Source organism: Oppia nitens, unplaced genomic scaffold, assembly GCF_028296485.1.
Source record: "Oppia nitens isolate AA-2021 unplaced genomic scaffold, nextdenovo-longstitch-racon4-pilon3 scaffold3_pilon_pilon_pilon, whole genome shotgun sequence".
Taxonomy (NCBI): Eukaryota; Metazoa; Arthropoda; class Arachnida; order Sarcoptiformes; family Oppiidae; genus Oppia; species Oppia nitens.
In genome coordinates, this window is record NW_026533221.1 from 3,259,574 (window position 1) to 3,272,095 (window position 12,522).

Here is a 12,522-nt window from a genome sequence, read left to right on the forward strand (position 1 = left end):
TAATAATCGGGACAATGGTTTTGATCACACTTTTAATCAGTCTATCAGTTTTAATCAATAATTTTAAACCAATATTTTATAAATAATTACTGTTTACTAAATAACTTTGAATACTAGTAATTCATTGTTATTAAATATTTTTATTTTTATTTCAACTGTACTATTGTAATATATAATAGGTGTGTCTGTCAAAGTAATATTAATTGTTATAATGTCCTCAAATTGTTAATTAATCAATTCAAGTAATTTAATACTAAATTTTAATATTAATTTTTAAATGTACTAAATTCTCATTTTTAATTTAACACTAGTTTTTCCTTAAATCTCTCTCTTTCTCTCTCATTGACTATAAATTATAGTCTATAATATTGCCATAACTTAATACTAGTTTAATGGTTTAATTATATTTTAATGTAATAACAATGCAAACAAGTTCTATATGGAGCATCAAAAAATAAAAACATTTTCCCATTAATTAAGTTTTTATTTGAGATATTTATATATAATATTATATAACTTAAAACATGATTGTTATTTATATTAAAATACTAGTATATTAAAAGGTTTTTAATAATATAATAAATACAATGCATATTGTTTTTTGATGACATAGCGTGCACTGATATGTGTTGATAGCAATAGCTTATATAATAATCAAGTTTTATTGTAATTAATAGATATTATATTTTTTATAAAGTAGTTATTTTTTAAATATCTTCTTATATATATTTATTACATTAGTTTATTTGTTAGCAATAAATTAAATAGTTTTTTCATATAAACATATCAAATGTTTGACACATTGTACTGTTGTTTTTCTAGTAATAAAATAATACAAATGTCAAATGTATTGGTGGTGTACTGCAAATAATTTTTACAGTACCGGTAAGTAAAGTACTACTTATGTTTGATTAGATATAACTTATTAAATAAATTATATTTATAATCCCTAAAGATATTTTTTACTTGTATTTTAAAAATGTAGTTATTTTGTATATAAAAAGTGAAAAAAATGTGTATTTATTTATTTATATCACTGATTATATTGACACATCTCAAAGATTTCTATTGACTGATATTATGCATGTTTTTATATATAGAGTATTATCATAGATAAATTTAATGTCATTTATTATATTGATAGTAAATATATTAAATTCATAAATTTTTTTATGTTGTTTAGTTTACTACTAGTAGTAATCAATAATTTATTTTAAATTATATATTTTATTTACAAATATTATGATCTATTTATTTCACTGAATTAGTCATTGCATTTTTTTTATCATTATATATATTTATTAAATATACTTATTATATTCATATCAATGTTTTATAATATAAGATTAACTATTTCTCGAATTGCATGTAAAACTTGTCTTAACTATTTTGTATGTTGAAACTTGGATTGTATATATATATATATATATATATATATATATATATATATATATATATATATATATATTTATACCATATATATTATAGTTAAGCAAAAATATTAGTGAATAGTATGAAAAGTCACGTTTGATATAAAACACAACTGTTTGGATGGCATTTGAAAATGTGATTTAAATGAATTAATTCATTGCAAACGTGTTAAACATCTATTGATATTAACCGCTAGTTATCATTATATTAATAATTACATCAAATTACTTAAGGAAATATTTGTAAATAATTTTTTTTGTGTTTATTTTAGAAATTCTATATCAATAATTCACTTTTTTAATTTTCATGTGTTAACAACCTATTAATAATTATTTTTAATAAATTCATACTAACTCCTAACAAAACTTATATATAGTAATTGGTAAGTTTACTTTGATATTATTTAATTGAAACTAATTGCTATTAATTAACTCAATTTTTTTTATCATTATAATAAATTAATTTCAGATAAAAATAATACAACTCTAGGATCTAATATTTGTTTCTCCATTTGAATACGTTGTAAGACATGACTTCTGGAGGAAATGCAGAGAAAATCAAAAGAAAATTAGTAAAAATATCACTGATTTGTGTAAATAAAGAGTTGAATGTATCATATTTACAGCAAAAACATTTCATATTGAAGGCGATGTCAAGTAATGATTATTTCAGTAAATTAGGACACATTTGGCAAACCTTGGAAAGAGGGGGTATTGTATCAAAAAAAACTTTTTTTTTGTTGATTTGATGCAAATATTTGCGAAAATAGGTTAATATTAAAATCGGATTTTTATTTTTTATTTGTATCACTTGTATTAAAAAATTATAGTCAATTATCCTGTTTTACATTATTTGCCACTCAATGATTGCAATGACATTGAAATAAAAAATGCAAGACTTGGACAACAATTCAAAACATATGAAGAAATCTATGAAGAAATCGGAATCATTGAACTGCCAGTGATTGTCAATAATCATAATAATCATACTTTCAGTACGACTTCACACATGAATGGCAGTAACACCACCACCAACTGTGCCAACAATAGTTGTGCCAAAAGTGCCCAAATATTTGTTGGAATCAAGACTCTGGACAAGACATTCAATTCGCTGTTAGAGGAAAACTGGAAGGACTGGACGGGTGCCCGAAATCTTTACTTAAATTTGTCCTCTGATTTCGGTCTATTAAAGATCTCATTATTCAGACGACTTAATGGCAACAATTTGGATACATTTATGTATGTATTGATTGCCTATTGTACTCATATTAACGACAAGAATCGGATTCTGTTACTCGATTTTGTCGACAGATTTCGATTACAACATCTCTCATATTATTTAAGCGTTTATAGCAATACATCCATTCAGACACTTAATAGTAGTAGTAGTAGTAGTAATAATAAATTGAGTCATAAATAATAATAATATTAATATATTTAGTTATTTGAATAATATTTTTTATAATTTAGTTACTTTATCATGTGATATAAATCTCTAATCATTATAATCATTAGAAGCAATTTTTATATTATTTATATGCCATTATTTATATCATATATTGTAATAAATGAACATAAATTCATAATATATACACTGTTATATATACAGTACTTATTAGTATTATGTGTTTTTATAATTATTATAAATATTGAAAAGCTATTAAACAACTAAATCTGTTTATCTCATTTTTATTATTATTATTAATGTTAACAAATTTTTATACAATATGTATTTTATACACAATAAATCACACTAGAAAACAAAATTTTTTATTTTTATTTATCAAATTTTTTTTTGTAGCATATAATCTTAAAATTATTATATTTAAAAACAATAAAAAATAATCATAATAAATAGTATTCTTATATAAATAACTTTTATATCAAATAAAATAAATATATTTTACAAATAAATAATTATGACTTCAAATAGTAATATTGTATTATTTTTTTTTTGGTTCATAAGCTGCCAATTGAGTTAAATTCTTTGAGTCTTTCTGGCAGATTATCTTTGTATAAAACTGGATCAGCTCTAAAAAGATTAGATGATAATTATAAATTTAGTGAAATTATAAAAATACAAATCAAAAATTCAAACCTGAATTCGACTGTTTTTAAAGGCATTGACTTATAAATAGCTGCAAAACGATTGATACAATCGGATCTCTGGTTCAGATGTCTTAAGACATCAGCCGATAGCATCTCATTGTTTGTACATTCGGGACATTTGAACTTTTTTCTGGGCGTCACTTTAATGGGTGCTTTGCCCGTCACGTTTGACACCTGGTATTCAATTATATTGGATTTAATATTAGGGTAAGGTTTTTATTAATCGACAAAAAAAATCAATTAATGTTAAATTACGAGAAAATTCATTGCAATGTCTTCACAATTCATGTGTTGGTCGACCCATAACTTGATTTCTTTAGGCATTATATTTGTATATAAATGATTGTAATACTAAAATAAATAATAATAATAAGTTTAATCAAATTACGGGTAAATGGATTTTTAAACTAAATAATGATTACATTGTGATAAAAGGCGGCTCCGGTCAGTACCATAGAGACATCGTTAGTCCATTCAGACACATATTTCCATCTATGCGTTAGATTATCCCATCGATGAACTCTCGATGGAAAGCCAACAATTCTATCGGGAAATTCCCTCCACGTTTGATAACCAAACTCAAGTTCATCGGCCGTCAACATAACAATGTCGTCATCGATGGCCAGTACAGCATCGGTATCGATGTCAGCGTAAGGATAGAAACGATTGCTTAGTTTATTTTCTTCGGTAGGAATGATCTGCAGCGGGACCTGAATGTCGGGCCATTGATTCAGTTTCGGTGGTTTTTTCATCTGATTATTCCAAACGACAATTACTTTGACACAACTTTTTGCTTTGACTACACTTCTGATGACTTCGTAAAGACTATCCAAACGATCGTAAGTAAGTATAACAGCTGTAAAGCCATGTGATTGTTCTGAAGCAAGTTTTGGACTAATTATTGCATATTTATTATAAATGAAAGGAATCGGACGATTCCATTGGTCGGCCGGAGTCACCGAATTGGGAAAAATTCGTTCATTAATTAGTCTAAGAGTTGTTAATGAAATCACTTTCATTGAGCTGAAGTACGTCATCCAGAGAAACGTTGTCTGATCTCTCATTTCGTCAATCCTTTGTTTCGGCAATGATGTCAAGATTGTCATAATGTCTGCCAATAGATGAGATCGTACTCTAATCGATGCCCGATTCCAATCAATCTTTGTTTCAAATGGAAGCACATATTCGTCAGAAATAATTACTGGAATACATCCAGACATAAGAGCATCGCTGAGCACTGGATGTCCTAAAAATATGGTCTTCAATATAAGACAAAACACTGATTGTGATAATATATTCGGATAATTCACTTCAATATCTCTATAATTATTGCACATTTTAGTCACATTAATTCGTCCGTTTTGTTGGCAGTCGTGCTTTAAAACAAGCAATTGGTCGGTATGTTTGGCCTCTAAATCTTTGAGTATTTGTTGATCACCGACGGATACCCAATCATATTGAGTACAAACTACAAGCCACTGACGTTTTGCATTAAGTAATAGATTTTCATCGTATGGTTTATGACGGTATTGATTACTAAATAAACTATAGAAAGGAATCGACACATCAAACTCTTGTCTATAGGTCCAGGTGTCAAATCCGGCGCCCGCTATCAAAGAGTCGCCGAGATTTACTTCAATACGTTTATTGTAATCGGGAAAAGAACCCGAAATCATATTGAAGATCAAATGATTGGCACCTTTTTTGCCCCAATACGGCAAAGAGGATAAAATTTTTGAGGTAACCTCTAGGTTGACATTCATTTGGTTGAGTAGATCTATATTTGGTATTAACAGACAAGCCTTTGACGGATCGCTTGTGTAATAAGGACTCGAAACGATGGCCTCTAAGAGTTCGGTAAACTCTTGTGACTTTGGGCTCAATAATGACTTATGATTTGTGTCGACAAAATTAATCGACGGATAAATATATACATTAATAAACTCTTCGTTTTTCAATGAAGTGATTGTATTGTCGTAATTACCGCATCGGTAGACATCGAAACAGTTATAATGATTGCACTTTGAGTTTGTCGCTGTCGTCGGTTGAGACGATTGCAACTGATTGTCAGTTAAGACATGCTTTACGGCTAAGTGATAGTCACGGATGACATTGGCCTTTGCTTCGGCCAGCGATCGGTGGCTCGACTTTGGCGCTAACGACAGGTCTGACAGTGAGGGCAGCGATGGAAGCGATTGGAGAGAAAATAGGATTATATAGAGAGTGGATATTAGCAGACATATGAAGATAATTGTAAATAATGTGTTGACATAAATAGGGATCCAATTGAAGATGACGTTCAATGAGATGACTATCAATTTGTTGACATATTTGGACACAATTCTGGCCACTCGTCGTCGCCAATCACACACCGATATAATCATATTTTTGTGTGTGTAATGTGTCCGAGACTTTCCCCGATCGTCACATTGTGTCCACTGAATTCATGTGTCCCATAATCGGTGGTCAATCGCAACACAAACACTCAGTTATTATTTGTTTTGTTTTGATTAAGACATTTGAGCCGTCATTTCAGTCAAAATATTATTATTTATTTTCAAATCCAGAAAAAAACAACATTTGAATGAATGAATCATTTATTCAATTCATTCATTCATTCATTCAATGCATTGATTGTATGTATGCTTCACATGAAAAACAGTGAAACACTAAAAACTGGAGACAAACCAAACAAAAATCCCCAAAAAAATTGGCTGAAAATACACTAAAAATAATTTTGTGATAAAATTTTGGAGTATTTTTATACTGTAATTGAATAACACATGTATTTTCACAAATAATTCATTCAATTGACGACTAAATAAAATACAAGTTTTTTTACACTTTAAGTAAAAACACGTGTAGTTGTTGTTGTTGTGGCTGATAGTCGACAGTACGGAACCAATTGATGGTGACATACGTTTGAACGATGGGCAGTAAAATTAATTTCGTGTCCGTTGTCCACTGGATCCGACAGGGAGTGGCCAAACAGGTGCCCAATAAGATTGAACTGACCAAAGATGACTTGAAAAGGATTATCGACGAACATAAACAACTGATGCCAACAGATGATGAACAGTTAGTTCTTCAGTGATGATTTGGACATCAATTTTTTTAGTAATACTAATCATAATTATTATTTTGGTATTTGATTGCAACAGAAATGAAGAACAGATGAGTTTATCGGAAGACAGCGATGAAGAAAATAATGGCAATGAAGAAGACGATGAAAAACGTATTGTCGATAAATATGATTTAGAAAATTATGACGAAGACAGCGAAGGAGAACTCGGCGCCAATAGTCTGAACGCTTTGGCCAGTCTTACGATGTTTGCCGACAACACCGAAGATCCTTATATTGACAATGAAGTCGAATACTCTGATGTAAATAATAAGTCTTGTAATTGTTTTTTTTTTGTTGAAAACTGTCTTTAAAATATATATCTATGTATTTGAAAGGATGGAGAGGCAGAAAATTTTGAGATCAAATCAACAGATAATTTAGTTCTTGTCGGTCACGTCGAGAGCGATGCACCTGTTCTTGAAGTTTACGGTTTGATTTAAAAACATTTTGTTGTATTTATTGAATTAACTTATTTTTGAACAATTAGTTTACAACGAAGTGGACGACCACTATCCACATCACGACATCATTCTTCCATCTTATCCCATATGCTTTGAATCAATTAATTACTCATCAAGTAGTGAACAACCGGTAAATTATATCGGTATTGGAGATATGAGTAAAGATATAACCATTTGGGACATCGATACAGTTAACTCATTAGAACCGGTTACTAAACTTTGCGGACACAACGATACTGTATTGGATTTATCGTGGAATGTAAATATTAAAAAAATATTGGCCAGTGTTTCGGTAGACCATAGCTGTTGTATTTGGGATTTAGAAAAGAGTGAATTACTGACACAATATAAACATTTCAAAAGTAATGTCCAATCGGTTGAATTTCATCCGTTCGAAGCCCAAACACTTCTTGTCGGTGATTGCAATGGTATGGTTTCGATCGGCGACTTTCAAAGCGGTGCCTTCAAGAAGTGGAAGGTTGGTATTTGTGAAATCGAAAAAGTCTTATGGAATCATTATAATCCCTACACATTCTTCTGTTCGACGAGTAATGGATTTGTTTACAACTATGACGTCAGGAATGAGAAGAAACACATTTATTCAATCAAAGCTCACGAAGACTCTGTTACTGGTTTGACATTAAGGTTTTGGATTTGGTTTTCATAAACATTTATTTTTATTGTTTTAATTATTATTAACTTTTAAAATGATGTCTTGTTTTTATTAGCCGAAAGTGTAACGGATGCCTAATAACCGGTTCAACCGATAAAATTGTCAAAGTTTGGGACATCGACGACAAGAGCGCAAAGTTTATAACACAATTTTCCGATCTGAATGTAGGCTCAGTATTGAGTATAAGCGCAAACCCTGACCTACCGTTCATTATTGCCGTCGGCGGTGATAATAATAAATCAGAAAATTTTAAAATTATTGATATATCGAAATCTAAAAAAGGTTTGTCATTGAAGTTTGATTTTTTAAATTTATTTATTTATAATTTTTAGATTATGAAACAATTATTAGTACAGTTATAAATAAATTATAAATATATAGATTTTATGTACCGATAGTTATTATTTAAGTAATATTACTGATAATAATGATATTGAAATTATTTACAGTTTCATCGCATTTTGTTTCGCGAATGAATAAATCGAGTGATAAATAGACAAATTTGCAGAAAAATTGATGACAAAGTTTCGGTAAAATTATATTATTTTTTTCAAAGAATAATATTAATTATTTTATATATATGTGTTGTTTAAAGTTCAATAATAAATACAATATTTATATACATGAATAAAATGGACTTATTTTTTAAAAATGAATGAAAAAATTATTGATTTAATAAAATCACAGCTAATTGTAAGATATATATTATTAAATATTTAAAATGGTTTGACCAGATTTTAAAAAAAGATTTGTGTGTATAATTTACATTGTTTTAGTATACTGTACTACCAAATAATTTTTTAACAAAGTTTATGCCATTTGACTATCTGTTCTCTGGGCTGTTGTCTCATTTGTTGCCACAAACCATTGCCGACAACAAACTGTCCGATATGTCTGTCTTTATGCGAACCATTGGTTTCAATAGAAACTGGTGTTTCCGGCGATGATGGAGACGATTGTGAACTCTCCTGTTTATAGGATAAGACAAACATAATTGCCGGCTGTTGGCTCTCTAGAGACATGAGGTCAAAGGTCATGATCTCATTGTCACTCCAAATCATCTTTTGTGTGAAACTTGTCTTTTTCTTTTTAATTAGTTTTCCATTAATGAATAACAATACCCTAATGTAATAGCCTATTGGAGAGACAAATCAAATCAAGAAATATATAATTTAATTAATTGTGTCTTTAGTTTTTATTGCTAAATTATTTTTACAAAGTATTGCTGAAGTATGGATCTGATGCGCGTGACTTAGGGTGGCCTTCATTACCGCAATTGTTAGACGTTTAGCAGTCGGCAGATAACATAACCCAACCAATATCTCCCCTTTTGACTGTAAAGAAAAAATTATACAAAAATATATGAATATAATTAAGTTAAAAATTTATATATACTGTATATATCAATATATTAATAATTATAACATAAATGTAGATGATATCAGTAGTAATACTAATTTAATTTATAATATACACAAAAAAAATTATTAAACATAATTATAATTTCTAATTAAATCGTATTTTATTTTTATCGTTTTTATACACAAAAAAAGCAATTACCGTAAAAACTAAATTAAAAATTATTTTTTTTATTAAATAAGAGACTATACAGTTATATTATATACAATATAAGGTATAGTACTATATAATATTACTTTATTTATGATTTATATTAAAATGTAACATTAATTAAGTAGAAATATATGAATGAATCATATTCTCGATAAATAATCTAATTTACATATCATTGCTAAGAAACTTAGATATAAGGTATATATACAGTATTATATGTATATATATGTATATTCTATAGAGAGAAATATATTCCGTATATTTATTTATAAATATAGTTTGACATCTAAATTACAAATCGATTTGTTTTAGTCCCTAATTCAATGTCTATGTCATAGACTTTAATCTATAGAGAATATAATATCAGAATATTCAGAGTACTCTCTCTCCTCTCGATTAGACATATAATAAAACGTATCCTTAGATAGAAATACTTTGATTTTCTATGTGGGCGTACTTTCAGTACTATATTAATTGATTTTTTTGTTGTAATTTTTTAATTTAATATTGTATTGTTAGTTGTATTATATATAAATTTACTTTAATTATGGATTGTTACGATTAATTAAACACTAGGTGAACATGTACATTTTTATTGTAAGTGATTTTTTTAATTATAATTTTTTTTCTTAAGAATTTCCAGTAAACAACATTATTGTACTGTAATTTAATTATAATGTACTCTATAGTACTTATTATGAATATCATAATTATAATTTCTATGTATTTCTTATGAAATGATAATATGTTTAATATTAAGTTTGTGTTTTGATAAAATTATTTTTATTTTTATCATTTTTTAAAAAAAAAACATAAATTATAATGACATATAATTTTTTTATTTTACATGTTTTAACAAATTTAAAAAATCTATTCTTCTATAATATTCTATATAATAATAAGTTATAAATAATATTCTGTTATATATGATATACTGTATATACAGTAATATAAATAAAATAATAAATTATAAAACACGACTTATATTAGAGTATATGTGAATAAATCTGCTCAATAATTAGTGATTTTTAGTTTTTAAAACACAATCTATTATTAAAAAATCAATTATTTTTTACATAAAATAATTTAATTAAAATACTATGTTTTGGTATTATACAATATATAAATTTATACAGTTTCTCATTAATAGAAAATAATAATAATAAAAGCAGAAAAAATTAAATAGTTAAAAAAAACCTCATAAAATTGCTACTTTTATTTATCAAATAAAAATAACTTTAAGAAATTAATACAATTTCTATATATTGTTATATTATTAAAATATTATATTATTAATACTGTATCTTAAATTTTTTAAAAAACAATTGTTATTAACACAAACCTCTTTACACGACAAAAGTGTCAGTTCACGAGTCATGTTGTTATCCAAAGGATTGGCCAAAAGTTGTTTCAATTGTAGACTCGTTTGACCCAAACAGACATCATTGGCATACCTTTCGTCGTCAAATATTTTTAATTTAATAATTCCGTTATTAAGTATACTTTTTGGTAAGTCTTGGCTAACAAATAGCTCATTAAATACTGGATTAAGACATCTCTTGGCCGAAGCCGTCCGATATAATACACTGGGAGTGGCTGTTAATTAAAAAAATGTTGCTTTAATTTAAGTTAAAAATATTAAAATAAATAGTTTATTATTTTAAAATATTTGTTTTTAATGAATATTTTTCAACGGACTGAGTCTATACCTCTATGAATAAGACTACGGCGTCTGGCTTTCAGACCGATCAAAATGATGGACACATAACAGGAAGGATCGGCTAAATACTCTCTCGGCTGGAGCTCACAGATCTCGATAATGTTGATAATAAGTCTTAGACTTGTAGTCGAAGTGATCTCATATCTGATCCCAAACTTAATGACTCCAGTCTTTTGTTTGATTGATTCCGATTCTGAACCAATCGATTGCTTTCTGATAGTAGTTTGATTCACAAAGAAATCGTGACTGACTTTAGTTATATGTTTGGCTACACTTTCCTGACTGTTGACCCCATAGTTCGGTACAATCGATAGCTGGAAGTGTTTCGACTCGTGTGTTAGCAATTGGTTTGGTATGTATTGCGATATCATATCATCATCTTTTTGTTTCTTCGAGTTGTTCTTAATGAGCCATTTGTTTAGCCAACACACGGGTGTCACCAAACAAATGGTGATTATAAGGCTTAGAAGAAATAGCGAAGAAGCGATTATCACAATAAACACTTTCTCGTCTTCGTTTAATTTAAACATTTTTTTGTTAATTTTAATTATTAAGTCTATTAGACTATAGTAGGCTTTATTAATGGATGTGAAAGCAATCAAATAATGCCGATTATAGGTCTATATATTATCGAAATAATTTATTTTTTGGATTAATTACTTAATTTCTTCTCTATATATATTAGTAATGACAGTCAAAATAAATCATGTGTTGTAGTTGTTGTTGAATGAGCTTTACTTTTGTTGTCACTAATGATTAAGAAAAGACTTATACAATATTTTTGATTTATTGATGTCTATTAACGTTAGTCATCACAATCATCACAATAATCCATAACTTACTGTAAATACATAAAAATATATAAATAGAAGAAAAATATTAACCAAATCAAAACCGGAAATTTTAACAATCAATTTTGTATTTAACATTATTTAATACTAATTTTTATAACTTAAATGCAGTGAATAAATATTTTATATTATTAAAAGTAATTAATTGTTTTTGGTCACTATTTAAAATATTTTTAGTTTTTGAAAAATAAAAAATTAAATTAATTGAATAATAATCACAAACTTAATAAATAGACTAAATGATTGACAGAAACAGTATTTTAAAATAAAATAATTTTTTTAATCTGTTTAATAATTGCAATCTCCATATTATATTATATTAAATTTCATATATGTATATATTATATAAAATGTTAATTATGAAATTAATTGACAGAAAATTTTTTGTTATTAAAAAATAGTAAATTTTTACGCAAAACATATGTATTTTAATCTGCATTTTATAAAACATACAAATAGGTTATATTTAGTAAAAAAAATTAGTGTCTGTTTAGTAAAATTTTTTCAAATTAACTTATTGTTAGACATAAAACATTATTTTTTATAAAAATAAAATTGGCATTTCAAAATGTTTATTATCAA

At 27.1% G+C, this 12,522-nt stretch overlaps 3 protein-coding genes across 3 annotated transcripts; 1 reads left to right on the forward strand and 2 right to left on the reverse strand.

Annotated features, from left to right (window-relative positions):
- Positions 1–3,389: 3,389 nt before the first annotated feature.
- LOC128957471 (exostosin-2-like) lies at positions 3,390–6,165 on the reverse strand. The gene is made up of 4 exons (XM_054303237.1): positions 3,962–6,165; positions 3,795–3,890; positions 3,529–3,713; positions 3,390–3,462 (listed from the first exon to the last, which is right to left on the reverse strand). The coding sequence occupies exons 1-4, from the start codon at positions 5,921–5,923 to the stop codon at positions 3,390–3,392; spliced, it is 2,316 nt and encodes a 771-aa protein (XP_054159212.1). The 5' UTR covers positions 5,924–6,165.
- A 129-nt stretch (positions 6,166–6,294) lies between these two features.
- Positions 6,295–8,358, forward strand: LOC128957484 (periodic tryptophan protein 1 homolog). The gene is made up of 6 exons (XM_054303250.1): positions 6,295–6,617; positions 6,701–6,923; positions 6,999–7,092; positions 7,151–7,769; positions 7,853–8,079; positions 8,247–8,358. Exons 1-6 carry the CDS (start codon positions 6,469–6,471, stop codon positions 8,291–8,293), a joined length of 1,359 nt encoding a protein of 452 aa, XP_054159225.1. The 5' UTR covers positions 6,295–6,468; the 3' UTR covers positions 8,294–8,358.
- A 239-nt stretch (positions 8,359–8,597) lies between these two features.
- Positions 8,598–11,619, reverse strand: LOC128957807 (synaptotagmin-4-like). Its single transcript, XM_054303622.1, has 4 exons — positions 11,079–11,619; positions 10,712–10,965; positions 9,014–9,131; positions 8,598–8,932 (listed from the first exon to the last, which is right to left on the reverse strand). The coding sequence occupies exons 1-4, from the start codon at positions 11,617–11,619 to the stop codon at positions 8,598–8,600; spliced, it is 1,248 nt and encodes a 415-aa protein (XP_054159597.1).
- Between the last annotated feature and the right edge of the window lie 903 nt (positions 11,620–12,522).